The following is a 14,313-nucleotide window of genomic DNA, read 5'->3' on the forward strand; positions in this document are numbered from 1 at the left end:
TAGTCGCCGCGCCGAGCCCGGCGCGGGACACTCGGCGACGGTCACTATAAAATATATTTGAAAAAAATATTTTTATATTCCTTCAGTTTTTTAATTTATAAAATAAATAGTCAAATATATTGCGTAGTTTTATTTGTAGTTTTAATATAATAATTACCCTTTAGAATCGTTACTAATATTAAATAATATTTAATACAAAAGAAGTGTATTCGGGCCATATGCAACAAAGGTCCTTTGCAATCAAGCAAGCCGCTCTTTAAATCTCTCAAATTACTAACGCTGCCAGGTATCTACATCTTAGAATCAGCATAGAATCAGCATGCTTCGTAAAAAGGTACAGAAGTGATTTTTTTGAAATATGCGGAAATATGTACCTTTCAATACACGTTACCGAAATAAAATATTCTACCCGCGATGTAACACAGCACTCGGTTCTAAAAGTTGTTATCATAATATGATTTTGATTTACAACAAATTGCCTATAGCTATTAAAGATTTGCCATTTTTGAAATTCAAGGCAAAATTACGTGACTGGTTGGTTGATAAATGCTATTACTCGGTAAGGGAGTTCTTGGATAATAAAATATAATTATTAGTTTAGTTATTTTTTAATTGACATTCCATGTTTATTGTTCCATACAGTAAAATTAATGAAATTTTATTATATTCAGCCGATTATTTTGATGTTTTTTTAATTATTACATAAATGAATTTGTTTAAATTAAGATTTGCATGTCATATATTATGACTATACATGTATACCTACAATGTTTTATGCAAATAAAAGGATGTTGATTCGTCCTTTTTTCTCGCAGCAACAAAGCGATTGTTTGACGTGACGTGCCTTAGTGTTTTGCACAGATGCAAAATCATGTTTTTCAGTCATATTTTTGTCTTAAAGTGGAGCGGCCTGCTTCTTCCAAGCAGCCTTTTCATCAGGAAGAAGGAAGTAAGTTCACATTTAAGCAAGGGTTACTAAAAAATTACTTTCGCTGTTTCATAAAAGCATATACCAATCCCAACGAACTTGTGTACTCTTTTCTCAGACTATATGCAGATCATCATCACATCAACCCATTATCGGCCGATTACAGGGCACGGGTCTCCTCCCACAATGAGAAGGGGTTAAGGCCAGAGTCCACCACGCTGGCCCAGTGCGGATTGGTGTACTCCACACACCTTTGAGAACATTATGTAGAACTCTCAGGCATGCAGGTTTCCTGACGATGTTTTCCTTCACCGTTGAAACAAGTTATATTTTACTTGCTTAAAACGCACATAACTTAGTTTAGCGGTGTGTGCTGGGAGTCGAACTGGCCCCCCCCAAAAGTAAAGTCGAGCTCCTACCCAATGCTGTGTTCTATTTTATGCAGATATCACCACTTTATGTCCGTTTTTAGTGTCATAACAAATTTTTTTTCATAATTTATTTTAATTTATTGTTTCTGGTAAGTATTAATTTCGGTGATTCCTGTGGTCTCTGCGGCTTTGATGGTCCAGATTCTATGCCCAGATAGATATCCCAGCAGTTTTAGAAAATACATAAGTACCTACCTATTTTCTACGTAGGCTTAGATCAAATTGGATAGATAGCTGTTATGTTATTAAGAACAGTAGGTACCTAAGTACTGGATGCATACTATCATCCACCTACTTAGCCTCTCTGCTTCTTATTTTGAGAGTACCTACTATCTCGTTACGACTAATCGGATATTTGTTCCTTACGCAACGAATTTCCGGCACTTTATTTCGACTGTTGTGGTATACCTATATGGTAGGGAACCATGCCCACTGCCGTAACCCTACCGAGTCGCTGACTTGGGCTAGCTCGTCTGCGTATACCGTGGCTAATGTCTGGCTAGGAAATATACCCAAAACAAAATACCTACCTGCACAGTAGTACCAGTAAATAGCTGAGCATGATTGTAAGAACGCGTTTCAACCCTGGCCCCCCGCCGCGGCTGCCAGCACGCTTGTCGAACAAACCTCATTACACGTGCTTTGTAAGCGTCTCTTTGTTACCATTTAAATAATAATTTCCGAGCTGATAGGTACAACTAATTGGAAGTGGTGGCCTTCGGCGCGGCAGCTTACATACGGTTATTATTATCGGGTTTTGCAAGTGCACCGATTGTCTCCGACTCAATGGACAACATTATTGCGTTGGGAAATACAGGAATTTGAATACTTGTTAAGTAAGTAGGGATCTTTTAAGGTTGACTTATACGCGAAAAATAAATAAATGTTATGCAGTAATTTAGAAATCTCTGATTTCTGAGTCCTAGGACGTGAGTTCGATTCCCACAACAGGAAAATGTTTGTGTCATGAACATGTATATTTTTAATTATATTTTTCAGTGCTGGGTGTCTATGTGCATATTACCTATAAGTAGTTATGTACAAAAGCTACGCTTACTTTGGGGCTAGAAGAAGATTGGTGTAGTATACCTAAGAATTAATATCATTATTATTTATTTCTGTTGGTTAATATAAGTACAAGAACATTTTCTGTAACCAACTCACTCGTGACACAAACCCAACATTAATTTTTAGTTCCGATCCGGACATCGGGATCCATGTTCATCACGAGTTTCACATGTGCACCAACTACCGCTAGGGAAGGCAGTTCTGCATGTCACCGTGTAAATATATAAAAAAAAAAAGTATGTACCTATCTGATAGTAGGTAAGTAGGCAGTTGTGTCTAATTAATAGCCAACAAATAGTTTTCGTACAATACACAGGACATTTGTTAATATTTTGACCGGTGCTAGCTATTGTGATTTGAAACAATGACCCGCAGTGTCAACAAACAGTTGATATAAACAACGATAGATAACCAATTTCCAGTACAAGCAAAAGGTTGCGAGCGAACCCACGCCTTATGTAGTCAGCGATGAGGCGGGCTCTAGTGGTGCTGTGCCTCCTAGCTCGCGTCAGCGTACAGATGCAGGCGGTCCAGCGATACTTCGTGGCCCGGAAGACCAGGTCCAACTCCACGCCGGTCGCCTCGGGCTACGCCTACAGCCAAGTCGGTAATGGACCCCCGACCCTCGAATCTTTTCATAACGGGCACTTTACTAAGCAAAATCTTAACGTCGTGAAAAATGCAAAGGATAAGCTTCTAGATAACGGAATTGCGAGCAAAGGGACATCCAGGGAATCACATCCTACGTCAGTTAACAAACTATGGCCAGAGAGAGGTAATGCGTCGAAGAAACCTAAATTTTCACCAAGTAGCTTGATGAAATACGATTCTATTTTTCGTACCGATGAAGAAGACCTACGCACCGATTTCAACAATGTTTATGATATTTGGCCTTTCTTCTTTCACAATTTACAAGAACACGATTATAATCCGAAGATTATTGCGGTAGAAACCGAGAAGGCGATAGACAAACGATTTGCTGTTCCAAAGCCGAAAACCGAAAAAATTATACCAGTTCATGAAACTGTCAACGACACCGATGACTCTGAAAACAAAGCTAAATCCGATATCGATACTAAGCATACTGAGATAGCAACGTCTGATAATCCCATTATGGGTAATCAACCTTTTTTCTCGTATGTGTTAAATGACTACTTTGATAAAACTAATGATGATGACCCGACTACATTCAAAGGGCTTACGTGGGGGAAAGAATTCGATCATGAAATGCGTTTACAAGATATCGACACCGTTAAGAGAAAAAGACGATTAGAGGAAAATAATCCTCACTCTAGTAGCGAAGAAAGTACCAACACATACAAAGGGCATAATGCATTACGAGAATCGTTGAATAATAAAGGCCGCGATGGGTATCGCGAATCTGAAGCTAGTAAAAAAGGTAATGATAAAAGGCACAGCTATGATGGTAATTACGAGTATAATGGAGAAAATTATAGAGGATTCAAAGATTTTGTTGATTCTTTTGCGAACAAATTTGGATTAGAAGAACATGACAGAGAGGCTAACTACAACAGAAAAAACAATGCAGATAAAGGTGAAAAAAAGAAGGGATTTCGAAAAGTCTACCATAAAGACGAATATCAAGAACATCATGATTTTTTCGATAACACAAATAATAATGAAAATCTTGAAGAAAATGGTGCATCCAAGGTTCATATCGGTGCTTCAGAGGGATTGTTGCGGTCCCTGGCAGGCGCAGCGACAGGAAATGATAAAAGTAAACTCAGTAACGCTGAAAACATGGAGAAAAAACAGTATGAAACCAACCATGAAGATAAAGAACGATATAATGGAATTGAACGAGAACTCGACCAATATCGTGATGTCGCTAAATATACAGCACTAAGCAACAATGCTGATTATGTGGATCGTTTAATGATGTGATTATTTTTGTATGATTAATCAATAACACTCATACGAGTGTTATTAATGACAATGGTTTTTAAAGGCTAGGAATTAGAAAGTAGAAATATAAGCAAACGTATTGTGTTAGTGATTTATTTTGCAGAATTTGATAAGTTGAATTTGTCTTCACCAATCAGTGCATTGCATGTCCTAAGTGGGTACCTACTACAATATTTAAAGATTTTATATATTTTTTTGTAATAAAATTAAGATAATGAACCCAACTGTTTACCACCATTATATTATCCGAAAGGTTTCTGGTCTTCTGAATCTTTATCCAGATATATAGGTATTACGCGATGTAGGCTTTATCTACGAGTAGGTAGAGGCCGCACTACGGTTTTTTCCAGCGAGCGGTTAGCCGCTATAACCGCAAAACCGCCCGAGAATCACACACTACGATTAAAAACCGCGAAATTGCTTCCAATTTTCGCAGTATTGAAGATGGATTTCAAGAGAGCAGTATGTATTGTTGCTCTAATACTAAGAAATAGAAAAAGAAGACGTCAGCGTAAATTTCGCAAATATTGGGTCCATCCACTCACTAGTAGTAAAGTAGTATCATACAAAGCTGGTCTTTTTTGTACTTCCACTATGATTTTTTGGGATAAACTTTAATATTGTGGATCGTGTGAAACAGACTCTGACTCGGTCGACGACATAGTTACAATAGCGTGACCATACAACCACTCTTCACGGCGGTCTGCCGAATACTGGCAAAAACCGCCCGCGGTTAACGCGATAGTGCGTGCGCGCTAAGTAAGTTCTATGGATTACAAATTATAGCACGGTTTTTACCCGCGAGCATTTTGTAACATTCCACGGTTTTAAAATCAGTCGCGGGAAAAAAGTGAGGCCGTTTGTATTAGTTTGCTTGACTCACAAAATCACACGTTTAAAAACCGCGGCGGTTCAGCCATAATGCGGCCTAGCACTAACTCCAGGCTAATTGTTGGCGATTACATCTTCGTTTAATTTTTCCAATGATGAATATGACAGGGAAAACAGAGGTAAATATGACAATGCTTTAAACATAAAGCCGGGACTTTTTTCTCCTAATTTATCCGCATACGTGTCAAAACTCAACGGAGATAATCTCGCCGTTCTAAGAGTTTGTTTGAATTTATCATCCTTGCTGTCTTCATTCTCGTCACTGACAAGATTGCCCGTGGTGATAGATATTTTATTGATTTCTACTGATTTAGCTCCCGTAGCGAATTCATCATCATACTCTTCTTCTTTCATTTTATCTGCGACTGCTTTTCTCGTTAATTTAATCGACGGCTTACCTTCGTTGTGCGGCAAAACTTTAATCTGGCTAAGAACAGGTGTCGGACGCGATTTTTCTATTTTGGGTGGGTTTCCTTTTAGTCGTTGTCTGACCACTTTCACTCTTACTCTCGATTCCAGGGGTTTACCTCTTCCGGCAAACTCATCGTGATTCACGTCAAAGTCATAATCATCAACGCTGAAGTCTTCATCTTCGTGTTCGATAGAATCTGGGAACCTATTCATAAATCTCGTTTTAGCTAGATAATCCTCCTCGCTTCCGGTATATGTGAACTTTGGGATCGGCTTTTTAAGGAGAGTGACCTTCGGTTTAATTTGAGTTTCCAATTTCGTTACGTTGATAGGTTTCACGGTGTTTTCATTAGAAAGTCTCGGATTGCGAATATTTTTGGTACATAAATATGCGATGTTGCTATAGCGGCCGTCTTCTTTGGAAGACGATATTTTCCTGTCGAAGTCTTCTGCTACGTTTTTCTCAACGGCGATCTTGCTGAGCAGTTTAGCATTTACTAAGTATAATAGATAAGGTATCGTTAACAGGAATGTTTTCATAGTTCCGAGAGGCGCGGCGCGCGCGAGCCAGTTGAATGCCAACTATCGCGCGAACATTGTTTTACATTAATGAAAACACTCCAGTGTTGCTGGTTATTGTTTGCGAAACAAAACAACCTGGGAGAAATTAATATCACGTTATTCATAGTGATTGTTTAGATAATATTGGGAGTCACTCGCTGGTATCTGCAAGCTAGGACTTTGTACAACATGCCGTCATCATCAAGCTGATAGCCCACAGCTGGGCATAAATCATTATTCGCTCATCAACAAGTTCAAAGAAGAGTTAATTCTTAATAAAGCTCCTTAAAATATGCTCATTCGTTTCGGAATGCTGTGTAAAAAAATGTATTGAAAAGACTCACATAGCACAAAAAACTGCATTGTTATTAGCAAATTAAGATGAAAAACGATAGCATTCGTTTTTCATCTCCAAAACAGCTCCAAGAGTCCAAATGATAGTTTTATTATCTGAACCCTTTCTTTTTGATACGACAATTGAATGCAGATTAAGATTGACTAGTAGTAGGTACAAGTGGCTGTAGAGTATGCGTGAAGATATTTAATTTTGGAGGGCTCTCTATAAACGATACTGAAGCCATAACGACTACTATATACATGTATGTCTGTATCTTTACCTCGCATTACGACGAAACCACTGAATGAATTCAGATAAAACTTGGATTCTTTTTATCTCGAAATTGAGCACCTTGACAGTGACAATTTTTAACTCGGGCAAACGTAAATCTTAGTAATTTCAATAATTCTTACTGCCGTTTTTATTATCAGTGTACTTTGTTTCATTTTGTGAAGATACAATCATTCACATCAGGAGTATGAGTGTGGCATTATATTTTCCAGTTGTATTGTTATGCGTTGACGGTTGAACGATAGGTTTACTGAGGATTTTGTTTTATCTCCAATGATATTCATCAGATCTAGACGAAATTTGGGCAAACTTAAACTATAGTATAACCTATCCAGTGCAAATTTGTAAATCGGTTAACATTTGACAGAGTTATGGTCATAAATCGTCAATTCAATAGTTTCACCCCGACGCGCGGCCCAGATGCAGACAGACATCTTCAATGTACCTGTTACAGTTTTATAATAAGTAGTTATATAAGTATACTAGCGGACCCGCGCGACTTCGTCCGCGAATGAGTCAACTTCAAAAAGTAGTCGTATGTTGTCGCGGACTGTATTCTTACTACATATATCTATAGTTTGGCGAAACGTTTACTGTTCACGCATCGCACGTGTTAGGAAATAGGGAATTACAGCACTTTATCTATGATAAACCCGATGATTATATTTATAAATATAAACAAATGATAGTTTGTATTGATAGTGTATTAAAATTGGAATAATGGTAGTAGACCAAATCAAAGAAAAAGTAGGTATATGATCTATTGGCGGATGACGCGAGTTTGACAAGATCGATTGGCGGGAAAGAAAAGTGAGGACAGATTTAAATTAATGAATTGAGAAAAGGAGATTAAGTAAAGTACTGTGGATAGAACGTTACAAATTGGGATTTATAATGGAAACGATATACTTGACGAAATATTGTCGTAGCGAAACAAGAGTCGTATGTACTGGTGATGGAGTTGTTAAAAGTTGTTATTACTATGGTTTTATCTGATGTTGCATAAGATAAGTATATCTACTCTCACTCATACCTTTGGGTTATTTAGGTATCATATATGGAGCCCTAGCATTATTTAATAAAAACAGTTTATGTAGCAGAGGTTGCTCTATACAAACAACTTGTTCCAAAAGTCCTGATGTTATAAGTAATAATAGTAGTTATGTTTGACCGGTCCTCAAATATGTCTGGTATCAAAGGGCCTAGAGTTATAACATATGACAATGTTGTAATTGTGTTTATAAATCTTGATTTAATTGATTGAATAAAAGAGCATCGGTAGAATTTCTTGCCAGTGGTCTTCTCTGCCGAAGACAGCATTCCGAACTGGTAGTAGAGTCTTTTCAGGGGAACAAGTAATAGGGATTATAGAGAAGCTTAAAATACAGTATTAGAGTCGGTCCAGTTGTTTTATTTTACTCCTTGGGGAGACAGGGTTATAGAGTACAGAACCACAACACTGCTCTTATGCAGGTTGGTGGGCTTTAATGATATCATTTATAAAATGAATACTTTAATAGGAAGGAAGAATAATAGTCATGAGAATAAATAATTACCGCTAAGAAACTAGGTATTTAGCTTCAATAATACTGTTATTTATGAAAGATCCAAGTGCCATCCTGAATATTGTTAGTATTGAAGTTAATATCTGAATACCTGGTCATCCATCCCTCTATTTTTTTTAGCACACGCATCGAAATCTCTCCAGAAATATATTTTTTGTCGTAGCGTGATGTTATACAGACTTAATTGATTCTACCAATCCAAAAAAATATCTAAATCGAAACAGCATTTTCTGAGATTAGCGCGTTCAACTAAACAAACTCAAAAGCTTCATAATATTTCAACTATGCCTATCTAAAAAAGCCACGTCAATTTAAAACTCCGTTGCGCGGATTTTGAAAGACAAATGCGGAAAAAAGCGATGCTATCCTGTAGGAGCTGTATGCTTTTCCGGGATAAAAAGAAGCCTATGAGCTATTCCAGGATGGTACGCATGCATTCGATCGTTGTCCCATATGACTTGCGACTTGCTGTTATCTGTGGAGAGTTATGTCCTTTATCTCCGACAATATTTATCAGATCTTCATTAAAATTAGACAATACATGCTTAATAGTATACACTTTCAAATAAAAAGAAAAGAATTATTACAATCGATTCAAATTTAACGGAAGTATGAAGTAATATTGATAAAAATGTCATCCCATTTCCCGGAGGAAACTCACTGTTTATCGGGATAGAAAGTATTCTATATCTTGACCATAATCAATCAAGAATATCAGCTACAACTATACCAAATTTTATTTGAATCCGTTCAGTAGTTTTCACGTGATGCCCGGACAGACAGACAAAAATTAAATAAAAATCTGTTTTGGACTCTGTATCGATTATAAAGCATACCCCGGACAAAATTTTCAAAATATATTAAATGTACAGAAATCTTCCAATTATAGATTTATTATAAATATAGATATCAATATATATATTGATAATTAAGTAATCTTGCAAGGATGGACGCAAACTATATCTGGGCCAAATTTTATCAGGATTGGTTCAGTCGTTGAATCAAATCAAGAAATAGATACATCTGTGTACTTAAAATAATTTTAGTATGGATTGATATAAAAATATATAAACATCTATTGAAGTATAAAATCAATTCATTTCATTCATCGGATTTCTTTTTTGCTCTTCTGATTTGAACGTTCGGCATCCGGAAACAAATTGTACATCAATGTAACGTACATCAAATCTCTCTTGTACATCAATGTAACGTAACAAGGCTTCGACGAATTGCTCCTAAGACAGCGAGGCACATGAATGGAGCGCGGTATTGACCCTGGCAAGTGCCGGCCGCTTGTTGTTCGTGCGAGGAATTTGTTTACATGTTTGCTGTCGATGTAAACAGACAACATGCCCGCTATAAGATGAGCGCTGGCCAGCAGCGCCGGCAGTCGTCACTCGAGATGCACGTGTTAACGGGACTGGTGCTGCTGACGCTCGGGCCCGCCAGCCCGGCGCGCGGGCTCCGCGTGTACGACGACGAGCCGGGTTTCGGCTACGTGGCGGGCGCGGCCGCCGAGCCGTCCGCGCGCAAGATGCCGGCGCACAAGAAGTACTACATCAGCAACGCGCTGCGCAGCAAGAAGCTGGTCAACGAGCGCGCCGTGGACTCGTATTTCCGTCTGCTGCGCGCGCCCCCGGGCTCCCCGCGCGTCGGCCGCGTGGCGCGCCCGGAGCGCCCGCGCGCCAACCGGCTCGCCCCGCAGAGCGACACGGAGCCCCTCAAGCAGGCGCGCCAGGAATACTTCAGGAAGCACCGCGTCTACGAGAAACAAATGCCGCACTCCGACGGCAACCCGCCTGCGATCGAAGACAACTTTCAAAAACCAGCGAATTGGGGGAACGAGCCCCGAGCCCCCGTGCCGAGCCGGCAGCGCCCGGCGCAAGCGACGCCGGTAATGGACACGGTCCTGTACAAAGCCAACGGCAACGGCGACCGAAACGTCCAGGCATCGTCGCGCGGCTTCACAGATAGAAGTTCAGACAAAATAAAAGAATACAGGAAAAGAGATGCGATTGTCAACGCAACTAGCCCGCGAGAAACGGACGGGCTCGGTGATAGCATCCACGAAAGCGCTCCCGGCAACAAGGATGGGTATAATCGAGACAGTTACAGCAAGTTCGAAAGACATGAAGCGCCGGCAAGGATCGGCGAGTTCGGCGAGGGCCCGCAGGGCTGGAACCGTCCTTACGCGCTCTTCTACCGCGGGCCCGGGCTGCCGGCGCGGGAGCCCGGGCGTGCCAGCCACGTCGCCATCAACACGGGCCGGAAAGCGCCCAGGACGATCGGGGCCCTCGCAGCGACCGATCAGTTCGCAACCCTGTGAAACCTGAACCACTTTAATGCTACTGTCAGTAGCGCGTATGACTGCGCGTTTTGCGCTGTCATTAAATACTCGTCTTACATTTTGTTAAATCAATATTTTTTGTTTAATCACGGTTGAAATAGTATACGAAACCTTTTTTGATCTGTTTCCTCAAGGAGATTATAATAATTTTAATAGGTACATTTGTCTTTTTTCTATCCTAACCTTTATAAATTATTTGTGGTTATAATTTGTACGTTAAAATTGAAATATAAATTTGTATGTTCTGAGAGGAAGATTTTAAGTATATGAGTCACTTAAGCTCTATCTTTCAGAACATGTCTGAATAACATAAAGATGGTCTATGAACAGGCAAAATAAAACTTAGATCCACGTTATCGGGGGCTACACCCCGGGTGAGATGTCGAGCACTAAGCATACGTTCGCTCCTAAGGATATCGTTTTATTAGAAATGCACATACCTACCCAATAGATATTGTTTTTAATTTCAAAATTGCAGTTTCGTTGTATTGTTTACATACAGTACTATCGACAGATGTCCTTCGCCGCCAGCATCGAGCGTCAACTGGGACGTGTCGTCGGCGGCTGCTGCGTGCGCGCTGTCGAGTGCTATACTTTAGTTTTTCATTATCATTGACACCGAAGACTATTGCACAACTCGAGAGCGCTAAATCGATCTCCTGAATGTCAAGCGCCGCTTTATAAGCGAGCGCGCTGACCTCCGCCCCATTGCCGCCCGGACCGAGCATGCTGACACACGTGCTGCTGCTATCGCTGCTGGGCGCGGGCGCCGCGGTGCGCACGCGCGAGACGGTGCGGCGCGTGGTGCTGCTGCGCACCAGCGGCTCCGACCTGGCGCCCGCCGCCAGCGGCTACATCTACAGCAAGGGCGGCGGCCGCGAGAGTGTGGTGGCCATGGCCGAGCGCGAGGTCATGGCGCACCTGGCCGACATGTCCTCCGCCGAGCGCGTCATCCCCGTCACGGAGCAGGAGGAGCCCGCCGACGGGCTCGCCGACGTCGACTACAAGAAGATCTTCGACGACTACAGCGCCGGCTACGGCGGCGGCCGCGCCTACGACGACTACCTCGAGAGCTTGAAGCGCTTTAAGGGCGGCCGGCGTCGCGACTACGACGCCGGCAGTGCGGAGGGCAACGGGGACGCAGGCAGCTACCACAAAGCCAAGTTCGAGAGCTATTCCATTACGGGCGACCACGAGGGCCACGATGACGACGACGCTCATAGCAAACTCTACGACCAGCACAGTCGCGGAGTCGATGAGGAACGCAAAGGTACAGAAGACGACTCCCGGATTTTTCATAAAGTCTACGAGAATAGCGGCGAGACAAACAACCATAAATACCTCGGTGAAAGAGTCAAAGCATTCCCAGATGAGCATCAATATTATGGATCAAGCGGTAGAGGACACAAATACGGTTCTTATAAATCTAAAGAACCCGAAGCTAAACAGGCAAATGCCGGAGCCGCGAGTGCGGCGTCCGCAGGACAGGCGCCCGCCGAGCAGCCCGAAGGCGGCGCCGCGGACGCGGACCGCGCCGAGCGCAGCAGCTTCGACTACAAGGTTGAACACTGACGACGTGCTACAGATGTTTGTTATAGTTTTGTTAACTTTTGTAAATACGTATTCGTTGTAACTTATAAGATAAAATAAGCCATAAACTCACAGAGGATTTCATTATTTCTGTCGTGTTATCAACACTGAATCCGTTCGGCGATGCCAATTAAATTGTTATCTCTATTATTTTTCGTGAGCTCTACCGCACGCCAAGGAATCGAAGTTGATAATATTCTACCCCAAGAAACAAAAATTCATTTACAATTAATTAATAAAAGCTCGAAAGATCACTAATGAAGTGATGTTTGAGTGAAGCTCGAATGAAGGTAAATGTTTCATGTCGCCATGGTATCGCATCATTCTGGACCCATTACTGGCCCGTTACAGAGCGCGGCTCCACTCTCCAAATGAGTATAATAAATATATATATATATATCGAAGTATATATATATATCGTCACCTTTTAACTTTTAAGCACACATAGATATCAACCTAGCTAGTTTATTTTCGTAAACAGAATGTATTTAAAATCGAACTAAGTTTAAACTTAATGAAAAGTTGGTGGTTAGGTTTAAGTAGTAGGAGAGATTTTTGCGAATGAGCTCGCCCGGGGAATTACCTAACACTCTTCCGCCAAGCAGCATTGTTGTGCTCCGGTCCGAAGGGTGTGGTGGTAGAACGTGCTCCTTGCATGCCCTGCGAAGTGTTGCTCTGTTTATAATTATAATTGGATTTTCACTGTTCACCAGCTGAGCCATATTATTGGTCCTTCCATTTTATTTATTACCATAAATGGTAGCCGTAATATAAAATATCGTCATATATACTATTACCGTTCCGCTTGAACTTGATTTCTATCGAAGAGAGATAGGTACGAGTATGTGCTGAAACTGGCAGTTTAACCTAGTCCTAGTTTAAAAGTAATGTGAAATTCATCAAATAAACCTGTAGAAGGCACTTTTCCATTGACCTCCTTGGCGCAGAGGTGAGGTGAAGGCTCAAGCTTATAAGTCGAGGTCCCAGGTTGGATCCCCGGCGAGTGCAATTTGGGAATTTAAAAGTCAATTAAAAAGTTATTTTCTCTGGTCTGGTCCATTGGGCTTTTTTTGGACTTGCCCGTCGTCGCTTGCTAGCATCCTACTGACGAAGGCGTAGAGGTCAAGCCATTTTAGCGTTCCGATATTTATTTATTTATTTAGTTATTTATTTATATGATGCCCCGTAGCAACCGATTATAGGTGACGCCCTAAATAAATAGCACATTACCTGCTTGAGGTGTGCTGGGGATAAAACAAAACAAATAGTATCTCAGCCGATCAGCTAACTAAGTAGGTACAACAAGGGTAATGTTGAAGGCAGCAACTTATCACACAAACCGAGTGATGCGTCATGTATGCACAACCACCAAGCACAACTCCAGACTTCATACAAGTTTAATGATTAGAAGAAACATAACCTCAAATGTTCATATTTTGACAGCACATTTTTAGCGACTTAGGCCCGTTAAGTACTTTAACAGACTGTTGGTGTAAACGAGTGTCCTTCCACGCGCCAACAAGTGATTATCTTTCCTGACGGGCCGCTAAAGTTAATTGCTGATGTATAGGTACGTTAAATATAGGTAACAGATGATTAGTGACGGTTCATATGTCAAAATGGACACCATTAAATAAATATAGTTTGAGAAAGTTTAGATAAAGACTATTGTATATCGAGATGGTTTAAGAGCATAGACCCACCATGCTTCCCCAAAGCGGGTTGATGGTCTTTAACGATTATAATCGGATGGACGTGCTTTTCGAGGAATGGGAATGGACAAGACTGTGTTTAGGCTGGATTACCTAATTACGGACTAGCTCAGAGAATTTCTTAATAAAAAACCCAATACTTAAAATTTTTTGGTTCGAACCGGGAATCGAACCGGGAACTCGATGATACTTAGTTGACCAACCTAACAGTTCATTCATATGGCTATATAATTCCTCACTGTGATATTTAAATCC

General features: G+C 40.9%; 3 protein-coding genes across 3 annotated transcripts; 2 read left to right on the forward strand and 1 right to left on the reverse strand.

The window, feature by feature from the left end:
• Positions 1-2,873: 2,873 nt before the first annotated feature.
• LOC120633563 (probable serine/threonine-protein kinase clkA) lies at positions 2,874-4,338 on the forward strand. The gene has a single exon (XM_039903772.1). The coding sequence runs from the start codon at positions 2,896-2,898 to the stop codon at positions 4,330-4,332; it is 1,437 nt and encodes a 478-aa protein (XP_039759706.1). The 5' UTR covers positions 2,874-2,895; the 3' UTR covers positions 4,333-4,338.
• Positions 4,339-4,493: 155 nt separating this feature from the next.
• Positions 4,494-6,212, reverse strand: LOC120633797. Its single transcript, XM_039904150.1, has 2 exons — positions 5,291-6,212; positions 4,494-4,674 (listed from the first exon to the last, which is right to left on the reverse strand). The coding sequence occupies exon 1, from the start codon at positions 6,193-6,195 to the stop codon at positions 5,299-5,301; it is 897 nt and encodes a 298-aa protein (XP_039760084.1). The 5' UTR covers positions 6,196-6,212; the 3' UTR covers positions 4,494-4,674; positions 5,291-5,298.
• A 5,268-nt stretch (positions 6,213-11,480) lies between these two features.
• On the forward strand, positions 11,481-12,418 carry LOC120633731. Its single transcript, XM_039904059.1, has one exon. It carries the CDS (start codon positions 11,483-11,485, stop codon positions 12,326-12,328), a length of 846 nt encoding a protein of 281 aa, XP_039759993.1. The 5' UTR covers positions 11,481-11,482; the 3' UTR covers positions 12,329-12,418.
• The last annotated feature ends 1,895 nt before the right edge of the window (positions 12,419-14,313 follow it).

Source organism: Pararge aegeria, chromosome 22, assembly GCF_905163445.1.
Source record: "Pararge aegeria chromosome 22, ilParAegt1.1, whole genome shotgun sequence".
Lineage (NCBI taxonomy): Eukaryota > Metazoa > Arthropoda > Insecta > Lepidoptera > Nymphalidae > Pararge > Pararge aegeria.